The sequence below is a fragment of the Rhea americana genome, unplaced genomic scaffold, assembly GCF_003343005.1.
Source record: "Rhea americana isolate MKP2758 unplaced genomic scaffold, rheAme1 scaffold_0, whole genome shotgun sequence".
Lineage (NCBI taxonomy): Eukaryota > Metazoa > Chordata > Aves > Rheiformes > Rheidae > Rhea > Rhea americana.
The window spans coordinates 3,639,980-3,664,865 of NW_028185037.1; the positions used below are offsets into that span (position 1 = coordinate 3,639,980).

At 37.8% G+C, this 24,886-nt stretch overlaps 1 protein-coding gene across 4 annotated transcripts in view; it reads left to right on the top strand.

The window, feature by feature from the left end:
* The window catches only part of RUNX1T1 (RUNX1 partner transcriptional co-repressor 1), a 114,825-nt gene that overhangs the window by 44,238 nt on the left and 45,701 nt on the right, over positions 1–24,886 (top strand). For 3 of the 4 annotated variants that reach the window (XM_085307020.1, XM_085307106.1, XM_085307182.1), the window contains 3 exons: positions 17,924–18,061; positions 21,883–22,124; positions 23,879–23,968. In XM_085307020.1, the coding sequence (XP_085163146.1) occupies positions 17,924–18,061; positions 21,883–22,124; positions 23,879–23,968 (470 nt within the window). Of the gene's footprint in view, positions 1–15,824; positions 15,939–17,923; positions 18,062–21,882; positions 22,125–23,878; positions 23,969–24,886 lie in introns of those variants that run through there. The other variant, XM_085307262.1, reaches the window with a different exon arrangement.

The window sequence follows — 24,886 nt, forward strand, 5'->3', positions numbered from 1 at the left end:
AGTTGATGAGTTTTGGACGTTTTTTTTTTTTTTTGCCACAGCAGTGCAGATGTTCTGATACTGTTGTTTAAAACAGTTGATTGCAGATCTGATCATGAAAGATGATCAGCAGCTAGCATATATCATCATCTTCTGATCCAACCAGGTTCCTTTGGGAGTCAGCTGTACTGTTTCAGTATGTTGTAATTAAATTGAGTGCTGTTTAGGTGTCAGAAATTACTTTATAATGCAGGATAATGGACTTAAATAGACTTATTTGCACAATGCAAATCATAATCCTAGCAAATTACCCTTAAAGGCTATATATTAAGAAACAAATCAAACCCCCAATATTCGCTAGGAAGAGAAAAGGGGGAGAGAAATGGTCTGATTTCTGGCTCCGCCACTAAGACATCCTTGCATTAGAGTCAATCTAGACTTAATAGATATTAGAATAATGCCTATTATTCGTGAATGCCAATTATAAAGTGCTTTGTTTGAAATAGTTACAAAGGAAAAAGCATTTAGCTTTTGTTTTAGTTAGGACTGGATGGAGGCAGGGAAATCCCTGTCGATTAGATCTTAATACTTGGAAAAATCTGTTTTATACATGCAGCAGTTACAGACGTGACTAGCTCTTGTGAGTTTTTTTGCCCAATTTTCAGAAAAGTTCATCAGGGTTGTGAGTACTCAGCATCTTGCAGAACTGGAGTGTAATCATGAGAAGACTAATATTGTTAGCACAATATAGTGAGAACTGTTTGTGAATCAGCAGGTGGTTTCTAAAATATCAGAAATTAGCAAAATATTTACTGATGTTATTCTTTTTGAAAAACAAGTGCTTAAAAACACTTCAACATTAAAATTTCAAATAAGAAAAGATGATTTTGTTTATTTCAATCATATCAGGTCTTTTATTTGTAGTTTGAATGCACATACTCTGCATTTTCAGTCTTGAGGATCTCATTTTGTCTTTTGAAGGGCAAAGTAGGAGAAAAAAAATGAAAACATTTTTATTGAAAAATATATTTCAATAGGAGGCATATTTCATGCTTATAAAGAGACAGAAAAAATTCAAGTGATATCAGAAAATCTGTGTCCTGGTCATGTTATGTGTGTCCGTATTTTCATACAGAAAACTGGATTATATTTCTCTGATCAGATACAATCTGCTTGGGACTGAACTCGTTGATAATGCAAAGCAGCATTGCAATGTTACACTTTTTTAGAATTGTAYGTGTAAGTCTTGAATCTCAAAAGCCAAAGAATGTTGCCATTCTGATAAAAAAAAAAATCAGGTAAACTAATTTGCCAGTGTGCAGTCTGTTAAGTTTCATAAGCCGTTTTAAAGCTAAACCCTGACTCCCACCCCATAAGTGGTTGTTGAATTCTGTATATATCTTTTTTTGAAAAGGTTTCAAATGTGGTGAAAAAAAGGTATTCAGTTCAAAGATCTTTARTCTGGTTTCATCTGTTTTATACAGTTGCAAGGAAACTATTATCCCCTGCCCCCCTTTCAATTCTTCATTTGCCAGTAGTTCTGATGGGGAAATGTATGCTGTGCTTCTGATACATAATTTAAAACAATTGTGTGAGCTTTAAACCCAAAGTCTTTCTTCATCTATCATTTATCTYGTGATGTTATCTTTTGTACTCAGTACCCTTCAGTAAGCACAGCCTGACACGTCTTGTGGCCTTTACCTTATGTGATAAAAAAGATTGAAAAGCTGCTTGGCACCACCTGGAGAAGATGAGGCAACCCTGGAGAACTGTGCTTTAGGAGCAGGTGACTGATGCTAAGAAATGTGCCAGTCTAGGGACACAGCTGAAGGCTTCTGGTGGGCAAGGGGGAGGGGAAGAGAAGAAAAAAAAAAAAGAGCAGGAACATTAATACATCTTCCTGAGGTTTGATGGGACATATACTGCCTACTGTTCCATCTGGTGCTTATGATAGCATGGCATATTAGCATGCTGCAAGTTCATAATGTATTCAGGGCGAGAAAACACCGCTTGCATACCAATTGAGGCGTCCTCTTTCTCAGAGCTGCCTTTGAATTTCAATGATGTTTGTGCCTTCTAAGCCATGACTGAAGGGAACATTTCCGCTCTTAGAGGAATAACGGCAGCAAGGGACTCTTGCTTGTGCGGTTTTCGTTCTCTTTCCTTTTTATTTTTCTCCTGTTCTGTTTCTCCTTCTTCCTCTCTCCCAATTTATTTTACTCAAGRAAGTTAAAAGACAGGTTGAGTTTTTGGACTAGCTAATTGCATAGCTTCTGGCACTATGAAATTTACTTTTTTAAGGCTTTAGTCTATTTTCTTTTTGCTCATCTCAAAGTGCTTAAATGCTCTCTTTTATAACATTTTGATGAAATTACTCTAAAAGCAGTGTCACAAAGCATTTAGAAAACAGCACATTGCAATTCTGATTTAAATCTAGAATTTTTATACTGCCAAATTAATGAAAAAACAATATTTTGATTTACACAGTTCATGGTAACTTATTTTGGCCCTCCTTCTGCAAAGACTCCCTTTGGCTTCACTTGTGCTGCCATAACAGGCTGACTACCTGAGGTTGAACAGGTATGCAAAGCTTTGTAGGACTGAGGTCTTTTTATCGATCCCTTGCAGGAAATGGACAGTACATTCATTTTATTTCTTCCTACCCTGTCCTCTTTGAAACCCTATTAAGACTGACATTTGATTGGAGACAATCTAAAAATTACACCRTAGCGATTCTTGAGCTGTACATTTTGTTTCTGAACTTGTCAAAGATCGTGAATCCTTTTATGGCTCGGTGCTGTGAAATACTCCGCAGTCCTCTTTCMGCTAGGTTTAGAAGGTGTGAAGTTTACATACAGGGTAGGTTATTTGATGTGGGATTTTCAAGTGTCTGGAGTAATGTTCAAATACAAGTCGCATTTGCCTTTCTGGTGACTACTTCTAAACTGCTTTATGAGTTTTTAAGAATTCTACTTCAAAAAAAAAAGGAGCTTTGTACTTAAGAGGAAAGAATATTAAAACAGCAGCTATAGTAGAGGCCTGCTTAATGAATGCATTTCCTATCTAGTCCTCTACCTGCACAGCTGGACTCTGGTTTCTGCCCAGAACTGACTGTGGTTTGAGGCTTTAGCTTAATCTTTAAAGTGTATGACTGTCATACTAATATAACTAATAAAAATGGACTAGGTAGCACTTTGAACTGCTTCACTCTAATTTAGAATTAATCTACTTGATTACTAGAAAAAAAAAGATCTTGCTGTACTTTTGATCCTTTCTTTCAAATATATCCAGCCGTGACTTTTGTAAATACATATTTTCAGGCAGTCATTTAGCCATCTTGCATGGATAAGAAATGAAAAATGCATTAGTCATCTTGACAAAGAGAAATTTGACTTCTTTTGTTTCATTATCTGAGTATCTGTTGTCTGACGGCTTAAGTACATTCCCTGTTTATTGAGAGTGCATTTAGACCTAGATATTAATGTCTTGGCTTAAACTCTAATTATATATTTTTTTCTTAAAACATYCAAGAAGGCTAATGTTAATGAATAGGAACATGGAGGAGGTAGTGTGGGTAATTCAAGCAAGTTTAGTCAGCACTTACAAGATTCTTGAAATGTTTTTTGATGTCCTACAGAACTGTTAACATCTGCACGGCTTGTGAGAAGAGCCACATTTATTACAGCTGTGTGCGAGCTAGAATGTGAAAGGAAGGGAGGGAGGAATCAGAGTTAACAATGAAGCAGCTGGCTTTCAGTTGCAAAGATTTATCATTTTACTCTTACTACAAACCGACAGTAAACTCTACTTGGGCTCTTTTACATCAGCTTCTTTGACATGACAGGTTGAAGGCTTGGGAGTAACTATCAGTAGATGCAGTGCAGCAAAATGCACAGTGTGAAAGAAAACAAAGGTTTTAGATAAATAATCACAAGTGAAGTTCAGCATTATGTTCCAGTGTGACATAACATGATGCAGGCATGTGTTTGAAGTCTGTATTTGAGATGGGGAAAAAAGAGAAAGTTAGAAGGAGGGAATTAAAAAAAAAAAAGTTGGAGAGTAATAAATGAGAAGACTCTTGGCCTTCTACAGAAGCAAGGAAGTCATGTACTTTCTCACTTCAATTCTTTTCAAYGTTTGAGGTTGTTAGAAGAAATAAAAGTATGTTAAGATATTCCTGAGATCCATTTTTGTGCTAGAAGAAAAAAAGGAAGAACAGTAAGTACCAGGTTCCCATTTTTCATTTCACTCCTTCCTTTAAAAAATTATGTACATATTTCTAGGATCTTTTTTTTTCCTGAAATTTTATCCTCTGCAATTTCTTTCTCAATCATTAAGACAGATTTAAACCCAAGATAYGCCAGTACTGCAGCTATTTCTTGATTGCCAGAATTTTGGTTTTTTTTCAATTAAGAGTGAAGATTTTTTTTGTAGTATTTCTTTCAATTTTATCTATTTGGTAATGAATGTAACCTTGTATTTCTCTTGTTYCCCCCTGGCTGGAGCTTAGTATGCTTGCTCTCACCTTTTTTCCCTGTGTACTTTTAAGTGAATGYGTTCTGGATTTGCTTCAGTTAACTTCTTTATAATGTGCCCAAGCCATTTATACTAAGAGTGCCAGGATCTGTTCCTGTATCTCTCATAGTTTCTTAAGTTCCTCAGTAAATGAGGTAGCAACACGTCTAGGCTCCTGTTCTTTGCTGCCCTCCCTTTTGGTTAGAGTGAAAACACAAACAGCTCCCTTTACCAAACTGATGCCTGGGCCAGTGGGGGTACACTAAGTACTCCAAGAGTTGGTCCGGGTTTCTTTATCACCTCACACTTTTCTGCTGATCATACCGTGAGCCATAGCAGATGCCCACCCTTATAACCTACTGTGTTCTTTATCCTCTATCTGACCTCAGACTTTTTCACTGTTACTGTCATCATCATATAATTATAGTATATGGCATTGTGAGAGCTCTAACATATAATTAGTGCCTCGTCTTCTTTCCATTCTCTTGACACCATAGCAGAGGCAAAAGCAAATGTTTTAACATTTCAGCTCTGAAAACCACTGCATATAATTCAGCTGTGTTYACCACCTCATGCCTTCTGAAGGTGGTTTTAGTTTCTAAAAATTTATTTCCACTTTTTCTTGGGGAAATGCATTTTCTCTTAATTTTGGACAGATTGTTGGCATTGAAAAGAAATATGTGCAAAACCAAGTAGCTTTGTAAGTCAGCTCATAATCATCTTTGGAAATGACCTGTTAAGTTACTAATAGGTCATTTGTATGCACAGGTACTGAAGCTACTTGGTCTGTTGCAATAATTATGAAAAAGATAATGAATAGGAATTCACTTGGTGAACGACTTTTCTTGTTAACTGCTTAGCATTTCATCCAAGTACTCTGATTTTTCTTTTTTTCTTTCATAATTCTGGAATTTGCCTTACATAGTTGTTGCAGTTCAGCAACTCTATTTCTTCATGTCCCAGGCAGTTTAAAGCCTACCAGACAAATACAGAGATTTTTTTACATCTTCTATTCCAAGTGGACACTTCAAAGAAATATCTCCTCACAGGAGATCGCKGTGAATTAAGTGTCTTGCTATGCATTTGAGTTGTCTCATCATTGGGATTTTACTTTCTTAATATGTGTTTGGTGGCAGCAGGATGCTTATAAAGATCTGTGAGCTACCCTAGTATTTTTTTCTCTTTTATTTCTGCTTGCGGTCTAATCTTGTTGACTGACAACAGATACAAAGAAAATCTCAGTTCATGTTTTGTTCTCTGTGGCGTGATGCTAGAAAGAAATGGTATTACATTTTGGTAGCATGTTTTAAAATTCACATACTATCACAGCTCTACAGTTTTATGTATGTGATCTAGATTCTTGTAACTGGATATAGTGTTTGTGATTGTAGGCACACAGGTGTCTGATGTGCTGCGCGCTGCATTTCACTTTCTGAGTATTTCCTATAGAAAACCAGCTCCAAAGCAGGAGTAAGTAGGAGTGTTATCTGGATTAAAGGGAAGAAAGTATCTGACTTGTTTGTGTGGGGTAGATATGTACTCTTGTTGTAGTCAATACTAACCAAAGCTGCATCTAAAAATTTGCAGTTATTCTGAGGAAGAAATTTTTATAGACAAAGTTTCGAGAGAATTACTTGCAATCTGTTTGGTACTGCAGATACGGAATYGTATTTACTAGTGTATAAGTACATAGTTATTGTTACATAGTATCATAAGCTTTCCCTCATTTATTGCATGTTTGAGGTTAACTTTCAAAAGATATTGGAAAGAAATTTTCTTGAAGTATCTTCCTTCTACTTTGTGAGTACATTACCATTTACTTTTAATTTTCAGCCCTGGAAGTGAGGTTTTTGGCATGTGCATGACACAATATCRGCTCCCTCTAGTGGTCAAGAGCACCCTTAAAAAAATTCCAGTGGAAGTTAGCCGAAGTATTTTCTCAGACATTGTTTCTATAGGTATACTGTTTCATCTTATACTTGAATGTCATCTGTGACTGCTGAAATGAGTCCTGAGACTGTTCCCACCACATGAAGACAGAGCCTGTGCTGCCCTCTCAATCATGCTGTGCTCTACTGGAGATTTTTTTTTCCCTGTTGTATATTTTTGCTGTCTTTTTTATTTTTTTCTCTCYCCCCCAAAAGACCTTTCTTCTGCTTAATCTACTTCTCAGTGAGGCAAAAGATGCATCTGTGAGTAGCCCAAGGGRGGCTGTGGACAGGACTGTAGGCCATACGTGTGGTCAGGACACCTCTGTTTCCACAGCAYAGAGAGAGTTAAATCTGCTTTTCATAAGGATAACATGTGCAAGAAAACTTACCATATTACTGAGGATTAAGTGCATTCACATCGAGCGTTTGGAGTTCAAATGCACCAGGCTGCTTTGCTTAGTCAATATTTCTCTTGCACTTGTAGCATTGAGTGGTTTCTCTCCGGTGTCTGACTTCCAGCCCTGCAGTTTCCCCTCCATTTAACACTCCCTTCAGCGTCATTGAAGATTATTTCTTACATTTTCTCTGAAGCAGAATTTAAGAAAAATTGACATTCATAAAAATATTTTTATATACAAAGTCAAATAAGTCTAACTCGATTAAAAGTACGTATAAATATGTAGGCATATGTGTGTGTGTGTGTGTGTGTGTATATGTGTATATATATACACGCATACATATGTAAAGCAAGACACAAAAGTGGTACAGATCAAAAAAGATCAATGTTAAATTGTTATGTTGGAATAGCGGTTTAGCTGGCTTAATGAAAATGAAGATAGGTTCTAGAAATCTAGAAACCTTTGCTTTTYGGTATTCGTTGTAAAAAAAGAAATACCTTCCATTTGAATCTTCTGACCATGAAATAAAGCATGTTTTGTACAACTGCCAAGCATGGCAATACTTACAATATCCAAAATTGTGTAAAATTTTGCTCGTATTTTCTATAGTTTCTTTAATAATTGTTGATTTTTTTTCCTGTGCATTTTTGCTGTCTGTTATTTAAAATTCCAAAACATGGAAAGATGCTTTGCAAGAAGGAAGTTTTAAGGTTTATTATTCACCTGTGATGCCTCCTGTGATGGTTTAAAGGTCTGGAAAAGATGTGCGTAATTGTTTGCCCTGTGAGTCGTCTCATTAGTTCTCCTACAGTCATTTGCACATCTCAAGTTAGGAACATGTTCCTGAGTCTTTTCTGGGATCRGGACCTAAAAAGCTGACCCAGCACCTCTCTTCTTGGGTAAGGTAACCTGATTCTGGGCCAATGGAGATTTGTGTGGCTTCAGTGACTTTAGAGGGGTGTTACTCTGGTTTTCCACTGGTGTAACATACATAACTTTTTTCCCTTTCCACCTTCCTCTACGTACTTAATTCATTTTAACAATTAAGTATGCATGTGATGCGTTAGGGCCGGACAACAGATTTGAAATACGCACTTTGCTTTTGCGAATTCGCTTTGCTTGCGAGTTCATTTGAAAATAAGTATTGCTTTCTCATCTAAGAAAGTGTTTGAGATGGAGAGCCTTAATTTCATGTGAACTTTCGGAGAATTTCTCCCCTTTCCTTCCACCCGCCAGTGCTGCTTTCAGGTGTGATCCAGTGCCCAAAATAAAGCACAGTTGGTGTGACATGCAGCAGGAATTGACTTGTAACTAATAATGAGTATTTTCTCGCACTCTGTCTAGACAGTCAGTCATGTAAACACAAGATGTCTTTAATGGCATCATTTGATGATGTGAAATGATAGTCTTCCAAAGTGTGTATTTCCACAAATGTCGAAGTACTGATTAGGGTAATAAATTGCACTACTTAGAGGCTGTCAGTGTGTAATCCTGGCATAGGGAAAAACAGTGCAGTTTCGTTTCTCCGTCGCTGGTAGCCAAAAGAGCAGCAATGGCAGCACCTGAGGGTTTCTGGGAGAAAATATGCTTCAGCATGTATTTTTTCACTGGTAGATTAATACCTGCCTGGTTGGCTGAATATRGATCAAGAAATCTGTATGCTTAGAGACTGAATGCATCTAGATGAGCATCAGCGATTCGCACGTACACCGACTTGTCCCACGCTGTTAGAGCARTCTGAACGCCTCTGTTTTTCAAGAGGCAACGGATCTACAGCTGTACGGGGATGTCCATCCCATCTGATGGAGCGGCCTTAGGAATTAACAAATCAGAGGCTCTACCTCTTCCTTCTTTTCACTGATTATGTAGGGAGTCTAGTCTCCTAATTTAGCTCTCTCTTCTTTGTTAGATGGAGGAAGCGAGGCAGCCTTTTTGGAGTAGCAATGTCATCTGCTGTTGAGAGGAAATTTATACTTTGACTGCCTGTCCTCTCTGCCTTTTGAATAAGGTTTTGCTCTCCACGCCTACACATTTGGCATAATAGAACAAACTTTAAATTCCTTGAAATATCATAGCAAAAAATTAGGTTCTTAGGTGGCAGAAATGGTGCAATCTGATAAAATGKGAATTTTAGAGCTCGGTCCACAAGGTGTGGAGTTGTCTTTCTTAGAGCAGGCAACATCAGGCTTTACAGGATCATGACTTCTGCATTCATAAGCTGCTTTGATAAAGTGCATTGCTGAATTTTTCTACTTAAATAAACAGACTGAGATGTATATCCATTACCTTCTCAGTAGCCCCTATATCATCTTTTCAGATGTCTAACCATGTAAAAGTGTCACCTCCTACCCCTAAATATGAATTTTATGAGCTTAAAGGACTTCTGACATTCTTTAGAAATATAAATGATGGCTTTTAAATGTGCAGCCATAGTAACTTTTCACTGGCAGAATAATTTAACACCTAATGTTGTCCTGAATCTAAATAACTTATTTTAGATTATTTTATCTACTCTGAAATTGTATGAGAGACTTCATTTCTATTTAAATCTAATAGAAGCCTGGTATCAGTACTTTCTCAGGACTTTCTAAAATGAGTKCAGCTATGTATTACACTATAGTTTTAATATTGCATGAGTGAATTGAAAAATAGGGGTTCATATGTTTTACTTCAGACTTTTAACTGTGTGTGACAAACTATTTACTGTTAATTTAGAACCTTATAAACTTTGGATTAAAAGAATTAAAACGTATTTATAAAAAAGCCTTTTGGAGACCTAGCCTGGAAACCGTAATCAGTATTGGAATAGAAAGTGTTTTATTCCTTTTTCACTGCTAGTGGGAATGTCATGCATACTATGTATGGTTCAGTRTGTAAGAGTGTACAAACAATACTAATTTGATGCTGATGACATTTAACTTTCTTAAATATCACTCTAAATTCATCTGTAGTTTATCAAATAACATGCAATCCTGACAAGGGTAGGTCTTTCACCAACGTTAGTGCAAAAAGGAAATGAATTACTGGTAGGTGAGACTTTGTGAAGCCCTCATCTCAAAACTACTCAGTGGTTTCCTTTATAAACATAGGAGAAGTGAAGGGCATATTTGCTAATGTAGGAGGTGACTGAACACTGAACAGATTGCCCAGAGAGGTTGTGGAGTTTCCATCCGTGGAGATACTCAAAAGCCAGGGTCTTGGACAAGCTGCTGTAGGTGACYATGCTTGAGTAGGGAGCTTGGAACAGGCCATCTCCTGAGGCCCCTTCCATTTCCACCTAGTCCGTGATTCTGTGGAGGAACTGTCGCCTCCCTACCTYRTGCGAGAGACCGGGGAGTGGATTTGGCAAACTCTTGCTCTGATTGTATTAAGACCTTTACTTYTGCATGCTGCAAACAGTGTGCACCTCTTCTTCATCTGATCTGGACCTCAAATGTTTGGTGAACATATTCTTGCAATAGTAGTAATAGTTTCTGTTACATAGAAGAAAATCACTTAAAACACATAGTTCTTACTTAGGGAGCCTGTCAGCAACAACAAGTAGAAAAGATCCAGGAAACAATGTTTTGGAAAACAATATTTAAATAATGATTGTGGGAGTATTTGCTTATTAATTACATTAGTTAAACATGCATATATTTATACACATTTTTATGATGCATGGTAGGATATTTAGAATAAATCTGCATTGTCTTCACCTTCAGTACAAGCCAACTGGTATTTATTCAGCTATGACAAGGGAATTTGTAGGCTTTATTTTTTGTGGGCTTATTGAAATGTAGAGCAGCTGTCACAATTTGGCCCTTATTTTGCTTGTCTGTTCCCGCTGAAATGTTTTATAAGCTGTTACGGAGATAGCTGGTCTAGGTTTAGAATGAATACAGTTCCTTCTTCCCTAGCTTACTTTGTATTTTAAAGCAGTATTACATAGCAAAATTMACAACCTCAGGGAGGAAGAAGGGGAAAAGAGTCATCAAAAAAAGCACAATTCTGACAGGATTAAGTTTTTAATTATTAAATACCTAAAAATGAATTTATGAAAGTTTTGAAACTGTCAAAACATGTTAGCTTGTTAATTGAGAGGTAAAACAAATCCTTTTTCTAATTCATTTCTAATTCTAATTCATTTTCCATTTTTTATATGAAATGGTATGGTAAGACAAGTTTATTTCTTTCAGGAGAAAATAATATGTTCAAAGAAAGCCTTAACATTTTTGTCTCTACTCTGAGGTGGGACTAACCATTACTTATTTCGTAATATGTGTAACTATCTGGCTTTCAATTGCTAAGTCATGACCATGGCACTTTTTCTTTCTTTTTTTTTCTTTTTTTTTTTTTTTTTTTGACAATCAGAACCCTTTAAGGATTTAAATTTGTAACTATTCAAAATATTATTCTTATTCTACAATTGGAACTAAAAATAGTGGTTTTGCTTTGTCTGTTGGTTGTCATGACAGTATGACCGGTCAAGATTCCATTACGAATCAAAGATATGACCCAAAGCATAGTCCATCATTCACTTCTTTTACATAATCCACAAATTCTTCATAGCAGAACTGGGAGACAGTATCACTAAAATCCTTTTGAGCTTTTGAGAGGCAGAGCAGAAATTGCATTTTTCTTCTTGCTTTTTTTAGCACATCTGAAGAAAGTCTGTGATAACATAGTCCGAGATAAGTTTAGTGAACTCCTAAGATGCAGAATTTCTGCTAGCTTCTGCATATAAAATGAGAAAAAAATGGATAAACTGAATGGGCTCTCATCTATTTTCAAGAATACTTGGTGATATGAAATGTTCAACTGTCTGAACAGAGAAGAACCAGGATAAGATTGTGCAAAGCTGTTACGTTGCTCTTGCAAAAGGGTCATCTGTGGTGTATGWGCTTCATATCCATAGTGCTAAAGGTGTAGCAAAATGTTATGTCATCTTGCAAACTTGGTTGCTGACTTCTACCACTTGCCTCACATACATACTCCTTCCTCAGGGATAAAACCTGCAGGGGTCGTRTTTTGTAGCGAGAGACTGAGTCTGAATGTGTGAGCTACTTACTTCTTGATATTGCTGTTCTGAGAATTGTGTTGGGAGTAGAAATTCTCCAGCAGAGAACTGGCAACGGGGTGATGTTTTGTTTCTAGGCTGATAATGTGAATGCGTCTGGCGCTCTTAAAAAGTTACCTCTATATTATGCCTCTTTGTGGTCAGTTGTTTGTAGCACAAAAACACCCATGGTGTTTAGGTTCTTTATTTATTAAAGTCAAAAGAAATGAATGAAATGAAGGCTGAACCAGTCTCAAACAAGTTTGAAGCATGCTTTACTGGAAGAGAGTCTGCAGCGGTGTTGTCTGAAAGTTGTATTTTATGGCTGCATCGTAGGACTTTCAGCTTTTCACAGGAATGTAGACACTGGGGCGGGTTGGCTATGCAGTGTTAAGCTAATACCACACATTCTCAAGCAAATCCTTGTCAGCTAAGGCTGATGCCGTGTAACACAGTTCCCTGTAAACCTGATCTGAGGCATTCCTCTCCCATCCTCATTTCATTGCCATGCTCTAGGCAATGACAGCCCTGGTAGGAGTTCTGGGTCATCACAGACATTGCATTGCAACTGTGGGCAAGCTGCTTGCTGGGTATCTCGCTTACAAACTTCAAATGAAAATTTAAAGGAGGGCAGGTTATTTATTGACTATAGCATGATAACATGATGGATGAAAGAGCTATGTAATTTTGCCTCTTCAGTGGACTTGTGGGTTTCTGTCTTCCAGTTCATCAGTGCTGTGACTCAAAATCCTGCTTGCAAATTCCGTGCTATCATTCCTCAAATAATCAAAATACTGTTTTAGACCAATGCCATCTTGGTAATAACAATCAGTATTAAGTCCCACAGATTTAGGCTCCATTTATATAACTTGGGAGGTGGGGTGAAGTTCTAATCCTGTGTGTCATATGTAGAGTTTGTACGTTAGTTTCTGTGAGTTTAAAGGAAACAAGACAATGGGATCTCTTAATTTGGGAGTTTTTATTTTTATTTTTAGTGAGTTGGCAGAAAAGTAGTAAGTACTGTACAGTCAACATAGAGTATCTTTAAAAAATCTTTCATGCCTGAATATACATCTGGAACTATTTGCACTAACTAGAAATAAAATAAATGCCAGAGCATATTATACCATACTTTTTTTTTCATTTAAAAAAGGAAATTGAAAACACACCACTTCTAGAAGTGCTTGACATTGAATTGGCTATTGAAATGGTATCAATAAAGTATTTATATATTCCATATTTTGTTCCATACATCAGCTTTCCTTGATGCGTTAGACTTGGAAGCATGCCACATGAGCTGAAATGTTGCCATATATGAAAGACCGCCTTGTTTTAAAAATGGAGTAAATCATTTAGGATACAGGATGTAAAGTAAATCAGTTTGAATGCATGCACATCTCTTTTTGCCCCTTCCTTGCTCTTGCACATTTTACTTCCAGTCTTTTCCATATTTGTTTTCAGAAGTTGGCTGTGCATACGGTAAATATCAGTGTTCACCTAACAGCTAAATACAGTGATAAAAATTACTCCTACTGTAAAAATTGAATGTATGACAAGAACAGTATAGTTTCATGAACTGAGAAATCCACAGAAGAAATATCATAATTTAATGTTGGGTTTACAACATTCTTTAATTTAAAATGGAGCAAAGTACTTTTGTGGTTAAAATCACAGTTCTTCACTCTTTGCTTTAAAGCAGATTCAAGAATGTATATTTCAATTTTTTTTAAATATAACCCAAAGCAAATGCAATAGATTTCTGCATAGTTGAAACATATTTTCTGAATTTATTCTAAGTCTCTCACTGCACCAGAGGGTTGTGTATGTGGATTAGGACTAACCCATTATTTCACCATCTATCTCCATCCTGGATTGATTGCAGTGAACAGTGAAGAATGAATTGCAGATGTCTCCACTTCCCTTTAGTTTTGGAGGAGCTCTGGGTTGCAGCCCCATTTGGTCAGAATTGAACTAACCATCCCAGCTCTGTCRCTGTTTAGAAGGATTTTGTAGAAGAAATCTTTGCACCTGAAAGAAGTTACTCTCTCTATACATAGTCTGCACTCTGAAGTGTGTGAGGGTGTGTGATATGGTCTGTATAAAACTTCTTGTCTGTCTCTAATAATTCAGGACTGTTGTTTAAATGTCAGATTCCAACAGAAGGGTATCAGAATCAGCTTTGCAAATGGGGAGATTTTTATACAAAAATGTAAAAATTATTGACATTCAAGAAGTTGAACGGTTTTTGGATGTTTTCTGGCTTTTCTTGCAAATTTCAGGCAAAGCTCAAGGTATGTGAACCTGTTTTATAAAACTAGAGCAAATCTACATGAAATATTGCACAGGCAGGATTTCACAAATAAAAGATGGGTTTTTTCCTCTTAAAGAATTCTTTCTTCCCCTCCAAAACCCTCTGAATGTATAGGTAGCTAAATGTCCACAGAGAGTTTGTGTGAAAAATATCTATACATTAGACCCCTCATGGAATAGTGTAGTTTAAGGAAACTTGGCCCATGCACACAGCTTAAACACCATTTTGCTTTTAGCTCTCATATTTTCAGGCTCTTTTTCAGTAGTTAGAGGTGAAACTTTTTTAATTAAAAAATAATCATTTGTGGAAGCTGGATTTTAAAGATTTTAAAGATCAGACATGACAAGCTTTATGACTTAAGATCGCGAGAACTGGTAGCGCTTTCTCAGCCATGGCTCTGCTTTGTGCTCGGTCCCCACCAGCCTCACTCCATCCTTTGAGACATCATCTCTTAAAAGTAGACCTTTTGAGATTCTGTAAGTTTGCAGGCGTGGGACAGAGGTGGGTGAGCAGCTGCTGTACGCGCGTGCTGCAAGCCCGGTAGCTTCCTTAGGAGTTTGGGAATCTACAGGAGAGGTAGAGAGCAGAGAAATAGTAGCGTAACAGCAGGCTGGCTCCTGCAGGAGTTTTGCTATTAGAGGGTCAGAAGCGAAAGCCTGCAGCAGAGAGGACCATTCTCCTGGGCTGTGTCTTAGTGCTTGTAGTGTGTCCTCCAAGCACATGGGAGAGCTTTGCATTTTACGTTGTACTAATTCAAAACCCCCTTTTTTTCCCAAGGAAGGCCTTGACTCTGACAAGATAATCTTGTACCCTGGCCAGAAGTGTTTTGAGGTGTACTTGAAAGGAGCCTTATGTCTCCTTGTGGAAAGCAGTGCTAGAGAGCTTCTGGACAACTAGAGATAAACCCGTCTGCCTAAGAACGTAGAGTTGTGTAGTGGTTTTCATGGCTTTGTGAGGCAGAGAGGCTAATCAAAAGGCAGCAGTCTGTAGAGTTTTGTTTTGTTTTTTTTTTTTTTAAGAGGTGCATGGAAGGTAATTATGTAAATCAAGCCTAATGTCAGTAGATAGGAAAAGTATAGAGGTCCGTATGGGTAAATTTAGTGATCTGCAAATCAGCTTGTAGACRCTGTTCTAGTAAATAAAAAGCAGATCACAGTAGAATGAAAATCTAAAATTGGAGGGCAACACCAACAGATAATTTCCCACCATAGTGTTCAATTTAAGTAACAAAATCTAGACAGCTTTCTTGAAAAGTTTTCCCTCCAATCTGAGTTCATTTCTGATCAWACCTGAACTTTGAAATGAAGTGAAGCAGGGGAGCAGCGGAGGAGAGTGAGCTGTGGTTGGTCAGAGGATCAGGATCGCTTTTAGTTAGCAGCAGCCGAATTGGAGGATACAGACTGTGCCTGCTCAGTGTGAGCAGCAGGCTGTTAGTGCAGTTCGATTTCTCGCACTCTTCTCTTCCACCCACCTCCATCTCCTCTCTGCCTGTGTCTGCGCTCCCACATGCTTCAAATCTGTGTACCTGGACTGCCTTCCCTAACAGTTCAATGTGAGTGTTAGCAGAATGAAAGCCAGATGGACCAGCAGTTCCCACTGTTATCTCCCCACCAGCTCTGGCAAGCCTCCCTTTCTCTCTCCTTTCTTGGCATGGCAGAAATATTTGCCTTTATTTAGGAGGGCTTGGGCTCACTGCTGTGCCTCTTTCCCTCTGTTGCAACATGAGCTGAAAGCTATTTATTCCCTTGTTGCTGAGGTTGGTTGAGGTGAGTGCAAGATGAATTCAGCTATTAAGGAAGCAATTAACATTTCAAGGCTAGTTTTTGTAGTTCTTTATATTAAATGAGTGGCTTGTTGCGGATATAGATTTAAATGGTTTAGTATAGCAATGTGGAAAGGAATTTTTGCAGAATACTTTTCAAAACTTGCTTTTGTTTTCCAGCATGTAATAGTTTACTGTTGCTTGATTTGCAAATCAAACTTCACCTGTCTGTAGAAGCCGTAATATTTAAGTGAGTCATTTTAGATGCTGTTCCCTATCCCACTGAGATTTATTAACTTTCAATCAACACTACAAAGCCTGTACTACTGTAACTGTATTCCCCTCATACAGTTCTTGTGTTATTCTACTGCTTGTCTTCCCCAAACCTATCTTTAAATTCTATATGAAATGACTCCTTTACCTTGAAAAATGAACCATCTTCTGCTGTTCTACGAAGGCTTTTATAACTGCAGTAGCTTACTATGTCTGTGTCATRATTCCTCAGTTTTAAGCAGTTAAAGATTGGGATATGCTATACRTTATTATTTTTTGCCTCTTCTCCTCTTCCTCCCTGCAAAATTCTGCTTATTAAGTGTTCTGATAATTAAGCATTTTGAGGAGCTTTAAAATCAAMTCTCTTTATAAAATGTATGCATTGCTTGTAATTTCTTTGTCTCTCAAGTCAAATTTTGTATTTGTTTTAGTAAACTTGGTATTTTGTTAGTAAGAACAAGGAATACACTTCTAACAGTTGAGCTGTAGAGTTTACTGACTTTGCTGTTGTCCTGAATTAAAAAACACAGATTTGTATACTTACCACTAGTCCTGACAGTTCCTTGCTTTGCAAAATGAGTTAATAGAGTTGTGGAGACTTTACAGGACAGTGTGTAAAACAAATACGGCCCCCTCCCATAAAAATAAAATGATGAAAGAATTTAACTGATGCCCGTTAAAAGCCAAATTGGATTACATCTTTACTCAAGATGGCTCACTAAACTCTTAGTAGGACAAAGAAAGACTTAATTTGGCTTTCAGCTGGCAAACGATGTCATGTTTTGCCCATTTTTGATAAATGAAATAATAAGTTTGCTGTTTTTTCCCCTATTTTTCCTTCTATTTTAACATAGAGGTTTAAAAAATGTTTGGGAAGGGAGATGCTTCTTTAGCTTCTGTGTCAAATACCTTGCATCTTCACATCTTTAGTTGCAAGAGGACTGTCAGGTTTTCTTCACTTTTTTTTTTTTTGGGGGGGGTTATATTTCTATTTGTTTTGCAGGTTTTGAAAATTAACGTTGTGTGTAAAAGTATTAACCAAGATATTTGACAATGCTGTGTTTTTTTTAAAAAAAGTTAATTGGTATGTATGTGTGGCAGTTGATTTACCATTTTGGCATTTTGGTGTTTATTCTTCTCCTGAATGTAAAAATATCCAGGGGTACGGTGGTGAAGCGATCCAGGAGACGCACGGTGTTCGATGGGGGGTATCTCCTTAGAGTTGGAAAGGCAAATGGTGGAGAGGGCAGCAGGTGTTGCAAAGAAGAGACGTGAAAAGAGCTGGCTTCTGCCGATATCTCACCTATACTAAACAGCTTCAGCTTTTAGTTGTACTAGAGTTATTGTAAGAGGATTTATTACCTTCCTGTCTCTTTGTCTCTTTGTTCCTTCTGGCTAGTGTTAGAGCCTTGAAGTGAGGTGGCGTTGTTGCAGCTCCAGGAGTGCTTGGAGGTAGCATCTGCACATTCTAGAAATAAAAACAAAAGATAATGCAGCACCGCTACAAATGAGGTCTTACCATCTGTGTTGCGCCTTCTTAAGTAAGGTTTAGATGATGTAATTTTGAAAGAACACCCTGGCGTAGATAATCAGGTGTAATCTTGTGCAGCAGATGCCAAAATGGCTTGCTTCCTGCATTAGCTTTTTAACCTTTTTTTTCTTCAGAACGGATGTACGTGGGGAAATAAAGCAGTGTGTTCCTGTGGTGTGTTACAGATCGCACTGAGAAGCATTCCACAATGCCAGACTCACCTGTGGATGTGAAGACACAATCCAGGCTGACGCCTCCGACCATGCCACCTCCTCCCACTACCCAAGGAGCTCCACGAACCAGTTCATTCACGCCCACAACGTGTAATTAGACTTTATTTTCTTCCTTTTGTTCTGTATTTTTTGATTCTTTTTGTATGTAAGAAACAAAATGTGTGCAGGGAAACCAGTATGGCGTGGCTGGAGCAGCATTTGATTATATTGCAATAAAGCAATTAAGCAAAACTAAGAGCACAGCAGATTAATGCATCTTAATCTGTTAAGACATTTAGTTTAGAGTTGTAATTTCCTTGATGGCTTGGCTGCAGTGTCAAAGAACAGTGATCACTAACCTCCCATGTACTAATGGCTCAGATCAGTCCCTCTCTCAGAACTACAGAAAACTTTCTTCTCAGCTCTTATGCCATTCTCTCACTCTCTTTAAAGGATCCTATTTCCTTTTATATAGCAGCTTTCATAGTAACTCCTTGGGGATTTTGCATTTGTTTATATTTTTAGACTGAGGATTATTTATAGAAAAAAACCTGTTAGTGGGATCACTAATGACTGAATAAAGAATTATGATTTGTGCTATGTAATTTCTAACTAATTTTGATACAAACCCCCAAATATATGCCTTCTACTGTTTTATCTTGAAATTTCTAGTCCAGGACCACTTGTCTGAATCAGTAAGGTCTGGACCTCTGTCTTGGTTTACTGATGTAAAGGCATCTGATGTAAACTAATGATCTTGATGGAGCTGCTCTGCATTTGTATCTATGTAACTGAGATTTGAATTTGGCAAGTTGTCTGGACTACTCTTTTCCACAGTCATGAAACAATCCACATMTCTCTTACTAAGATTTAACAGCAATTTTTTTGGTCTCTTTTATGTTGCCTTGTAATAGTATAAACATAGGAATGTGTTTACATTTCACATCTTAGATAAAATATTTTTAGAACAGTAGAATACATATGCCTAAACAGCATGACTACAGCATCTTCTGTTTGTCTTGCTTATGTCTTTTTAGTCCTTTACTGTCTGATACGAGGCACTTATTTGAACTTCACCTCTATGCAGAGGGCCAGCTAGAGGCCTTTGTGCCATTTATCCCAGGGAACGGTGTTCCGAAGATTTACACAGGAGTGTAGTGAGGAAAGTTTGTGCCAATTCTTTGCATAAACTCAAATTTAAGCTAGGTGTCCCCGATTCTGGCAAGATTTGTGTTTTTCTTAATTTCAGCACCTGAATCGTCCTAGGAGCTGTTCTAGTCCAAAGTTAAATAGTTKCTAGATTTTTGTAGGGTAAGGGTCTTACAGAATATGTTTTTTTCAGAATGAGGCATCTTGCACAATTTAAGATGCCTTTTGGCAATAATAAAAGGAATAGGACAAAGATTTTCTTTAATCACTCTTGCAGTTCTCAGTGTAAATATAAAATTTCTGGATGTTTGACTATTTGATTGGGTTCTGCACTTTGAAAGATATGTGAACCACAGCTGTTTTTTGGGGGGTTGTTTATATGAAGTCTTTTACTAATTTTAAATGTCTTTTAAGTTGTCAGATTTTGGAGTTTAGCCACAGCAGTTCCAACTTACATAGTAAGCAGTCACTTCTTTTTAAGTGTCTGTGCACTTATTATTAAGAGTGCCTGTAGGCTAAGAAGGAGCATACTTTTTTTCCTGGTCAAGAATATACTTGTTTTATTTTAGACTGTTAAACTGTAAAACATATTAGTTTTTTGAATTTTTAAATAGCTTTTAAATTTTTAAATGCTAAATTATTTTTGTTAATAACATAGCTGTATTTTCTAAAATAGTGTAGATGTCTTTGCCAGTTGGCAGACTCAGACATTAAAAAGAAAGAAGTAAAGAYCTTAGTAGGAGTTGAACTTAATTTTTTTTTTTAATTCTGTTTAGAAAAGTTACACTTTAGAAGTACTTCTTAATGTTTCTTGTTGTGGGTGAAATTTTGCCTGCCTTTCTCCTCCTCATACTTATCCTAGGTYATGAACTCTGCTATTGTATGCTTTCCTGATTATGGTCCATAAACCCTCTGCTTAGGACAGTCCAGCAACCGGGGCTCAGTTGTTGTATTCAGTCATGTTAGAGCGTAGCATATTCTTGTTCTTCCTAATCTTCATTTACTAGGTTCATGGTATGATCATATTTGTCTGTACAAGTCCCCTGCAATGGTGATGTTTGTTTACTCAGATATATCACTCCACTACAGTGCTCAGAGAGCATAACTTGGAGTTACACATGGAGCTGAACTTCTTCAGGCCAGCTTTTTCCTGTTTCTGCTTTCTCCATCTCTTGTTTCCCCAGCCCACACAACTAGAGTGAGGAACGAAAAAGTAGGATAAAAACCAACAACAAAATAGGTAGGATTCAGATAGCCGTTTTCTGTAGCGCCCACAGAATGGAACTTCAGTCACTTGGGCAAAAGCTCCTTTAAGAGGATTGTGATAGTCAATTAAATCTAGTAGTAGGACTTGCTATCTAAAAATAAAGATGACTTTTGGAGAAAGTTACAACAAGAAAGGGATGTTTGGCTTCGAAGAGTCAGTCATTGAACACGGGGAGTTCTTTATGGATATGCTTTTAAGCAGTAAGGAACTTTAGCATAGCTATTGCTAAAGGCCTAGTGATAGAGCTATTTAGAGAGAACCTATTGCTCTGTCTTTCTGATAGTAGGACAGTCCCTTATTTTTTATGGTTTTTGGGATACATCCAGGTCTCTCTGTGTTTTGGAGGAGATGAGGGAGCTGTGTAAGTGAGTGATAATATTAAAACATGGGATCTCTTCGAAGGCTGGAATCTGAGTGACAATTTTGAACAGAAATCAGCAAATTTCTCCAGGATAACGGCCAGCTGAGCTGGACTGGATGCTGGGCACAGCCGTGTGCTGGGTGCCCATATCTGGGACTGAACCAGTTCATTCGTATTTGTAGGGAGTGATCCTTTTTCTTGCCTTCTCTACCATTTGAGCTAGTCAGACTTGAGTGACTTTAGCAGAGTATGTCTGACTGATCCTGTTTCAGCTAACCTGTGTGGAAAAAGATGTCCTCAGCTGGATTCTGTCTTCCTTTCCGGAGCAAATTAAAATGGCTGCCAAAACCTGTTTGTCATAAATTTTGAATGCTTATTACTTTAGATACAGTTATTCCCACAACAGAAGGGAAACAGTTTCCTGGCTGTTTTAGAGATACTGTATTGACACATCCAAAGGTGAGTGATCTGCTCACAGTCTCCCAGGAGGTCTCTGAGAAGTCTTCTCCTGAAGTCTTCTCTGTCTCCTAAGACCTGCTATCCTAGCTGCAAGACTAAAAAGGCTTCAGTCCACAGTGAACATGGCACARTTTGTACCTGCACAAATGACTTAGTGTGTTCCATATGTTAGCAGCAAGGAAATCTGGATCAGAAAAAAATAGCCTGCTCATTGGGTGGTGTAAGGCTAAAACGTGAAAGTCCTGTTTTATAAACACAGCTGTCAGTTGTGTGTACAAAACACCAGTAAAAATATTCAGAGATAAACTGAGGCTTCATGAAATATGTCTGTACATTTTTTCCACCCCAAAAAGCAATTTTTTTATTTTCAGTCAGATATGTGCTGGCGCTTGTGCGCTCTCTCTCTTTTTAATCCTCTGACTGGTATTCAGATGATACTTGATTTTNGGGGGGGGGGTTGCGTTACTCGCAGCTGCTGTTAGTTCCAATCCACATGCAGCTTGGTACCAGCTACTGTGAAGTAGAAACGAACTGCCGAGTGTCACTCTGTCAAAAGGCTAATTATCTTTGATCATGCAACATAATTAATTTTGAGGTCAAGCACAGAAAACGTAAGCTGACGGATTTTCYCTTCTGTCTTCTCCCTCTCTCTTTTCCCCTCTCTTTCTATTTTATCCTCCCTTCTTTTTCTTTCAGTAACCAATGGCACTAGCCATTCACCAACAGCGTTAAATGGAGCTCCATCTCCTCCTAATGGCTTTAGCAATGGGCCATCCTCTTCCTCTTCCTCTTCTCTGGCTAACCAGCAGTTACCGCCAGCTTGTGGAGCTAGGCAACTCAGCAAACTGAAGAGATTTCTTACAACCTTACAGCAGTTTGGCAATGACATTTCACCAGAGATTGGGGAGAGAGTGCGTACCCTTGTGCTAGGACTTGTGGTAAGCAGAAACCAATGATATAAATATAACTGTGATCTTTTTCTCTCCCTCTCCCTCTTTTACGTTGTGACATGTTTATTATATAAAAGAGTGGGACACATACACTGCGTGTGTCATACTTGGAGGATACCGAACATGTGAGAATTGAGTACTGGCTCTTGCCACCAAGCTAACATAAGCAACTTGACTAGCTGCCAGTAAGCAGCAGCTCTTCTTAACCAGATACAGACTAGACTCCTTGGCCAGTACATGCCATAATGGTGTGACAGGGTTTCCATTCTGTACTGGCAGCACCCTAAAGTAGACACAGCTTGAAGTATGTACTATAATAAAAAATGTTTTGGCTTTCCTAGTTTATTTGGCTTGGGGGAAGGAAAGCGCCCTATATATATACAGTGACAGAATACTGCTTGAAAGGATGAGCTGCATGTATGCTTGGAGTATAACCTCAGTTGAAAACCTTTTCTCAGTATTCATTGAATCCAGCTGTGAGGGACCTGTTGGGGTAATGCTGCTATGTACGTCATATTATTGATAAGATTATGTAATTTTATGTAAGAATGGTAAGTTCTGACTTTCCTTATCTACATCTGGCAAGTTGTGCTGCTATTTTACAGGCAAACTGTAGCGAACCTGTCCCAGGACTCTCTATTCCCAGTCAAGTCAGACTCTGGCAGACATTATTGTCTCCCGTGTATCTCCTTCAGCAGTAATTAGATGTACCAGGAAAAAACGCTGTTGTGGTGGTCTAATTTACATCTATTCTGAGCAGCTGCATTTGCCATTGACTTCATATGGAGCAAAGATTGCCAGTACTGTTGAATACTAGGTGTCCTCCTAGGCTTAGGTGTCCTCCACTTAYATCTTCACAAAATACTAAATGAARGTGATGAGTGCCCCTTCGTCTGGCCCTGAGTTAAAAGGAAGTGTAATGTAGGCAGTATAACTTCAGCAAGTCCTACTCTACCTTTGCTTCCATCCCCACAATACCCTTTTAAGGTGATTTTACTTGTTCTTGTGGAAAGTCGAATTAGTAAAAAATGGCTCTGAGAAGTATATTTACTTGCCCTTGATTTTCAGATTAAAAGTGCTTGCCCATTGTTAATGACGGTTGCTTTCTACCTTGCAAAGCTTCATCTGAGCTCTGAGAAGCAAAATAAGTTTTTTTTCTTTTGGGACATGTACATATCACATTATTCCTTTGGTTAAACCCATGCAGCCACTTCTCTTCATGTCCTCAGCCACACAATAATGACTTTACTACACAAACTACTGATTCTACAGGATTGAGCAGGTGCAGTGAGTAAAACTTAATACACAATTCTTTTCTTAAGTATAGCAGGCAAAATGCAGTTTTCCTCCTCAAGATATGCCTTTAAAAATAGTGTGAATTTTTATGTATGCTAACTCCCACTTCTACTCTGGGAACAAAAATACAAGAGGCTCCAATAAAAAATTCAAAAATTGTTGAGAAAAGCAGCTTTAATGGCTGTTTGAAATTTTAAAGCGTTTTCATGCTTAACACCTGAGAGCTCAAAATGGTACTCTAAGCAGCAAGCCGAAATGTCTGAGATGTTAGCGGTTTCCTGTGAGTATCTTAATAAAGTAATAATTTAATATGCAGCATGCTTTTTTATCCCATTATCAATATCAGGAACAAGTTATTAAGCAATTTAGGAGTGCTTTGGTTGCTGTTTCTCTTGCTAAGTGTTTTCATTATTTTGTCACCAAGAAAGAATTTTTTTTCTCCACAGAATTCTACATTGACAATTGAAGAATTTCATTCCAAACTGCAAGAAGCTACTAACTTCCCACTGCGACCTTTTGTCATCCCATTTTTAAAGGTACTGCACAGTTCAGTGATCTGGAAACTATTTCAAACCATATTGTTGCTAGGTCACAGATGTGTGTTACAGTTTTTCTTTCTAWGAGAGTCAGGAAAATGAGTAACATTTAAAGGCATCTTTCCATTGCATAGTGGATGAAACTATGTTTGAGTAGGTGGTTTGGGGACCATTTCTGGCTATTCATAGGCCTGTCCATTCCCTAATTTTATAATCATTGTTGTTTGTTTTATATTTTTAGTTTGTGGGTATAGAAGCTTTTACTAACCAAGTCCAGAGATTTGATTACAAGCAAAATAATGCTGTGTAATTGCAAAAAACTAGATTTTTGCAAACTTTGCATTTTCCAAAGCAAGGAGATGCTACCAGCTCTCCTCTAATGTGCAGCTTATCGCTAGTACTCARTGAGACTGTGATGTTCTCATACAAGTAAAAGACGAATCCTTTTCTTCTGGTTCAAGGTCAGCAGTACAAATGTGATGTCTTAAGATGGTTGGCAACTGTGTCTACTAATTTTTACATCTTTTATTAGAAATTAAAGATAAAATCTTGTTCAAAAGTCAATTAATAAGATGAAACATGCTAATGCGTAAGGTGGGAATCAGGGAAACTAAGCCTTCTTTGAATTTGGGACGGTGGCCTCTCACCTGCTAGTAACTACCTCCTCTGAACTGCCATGATCTCCAAATACTGAGGGCTGTGTTTTCAGAGCATGTTGCGTTATGTTTYGGTTTCACTACTGAGATGAATTTTCCCAAGGATATGGAGTTTATTGTTCCATTTCTTTTCATTGTCAGTGTGTAGGTGGACATTTTGTGTTATTTTGTCAGTGTGTATAAGTGTTGCTAGCTATTCTGTTGTCCTGTAGTACTAGTAYGCTCAATGAGTTTGTTTTCATGTTTTCCCCCTCCTTGGTTA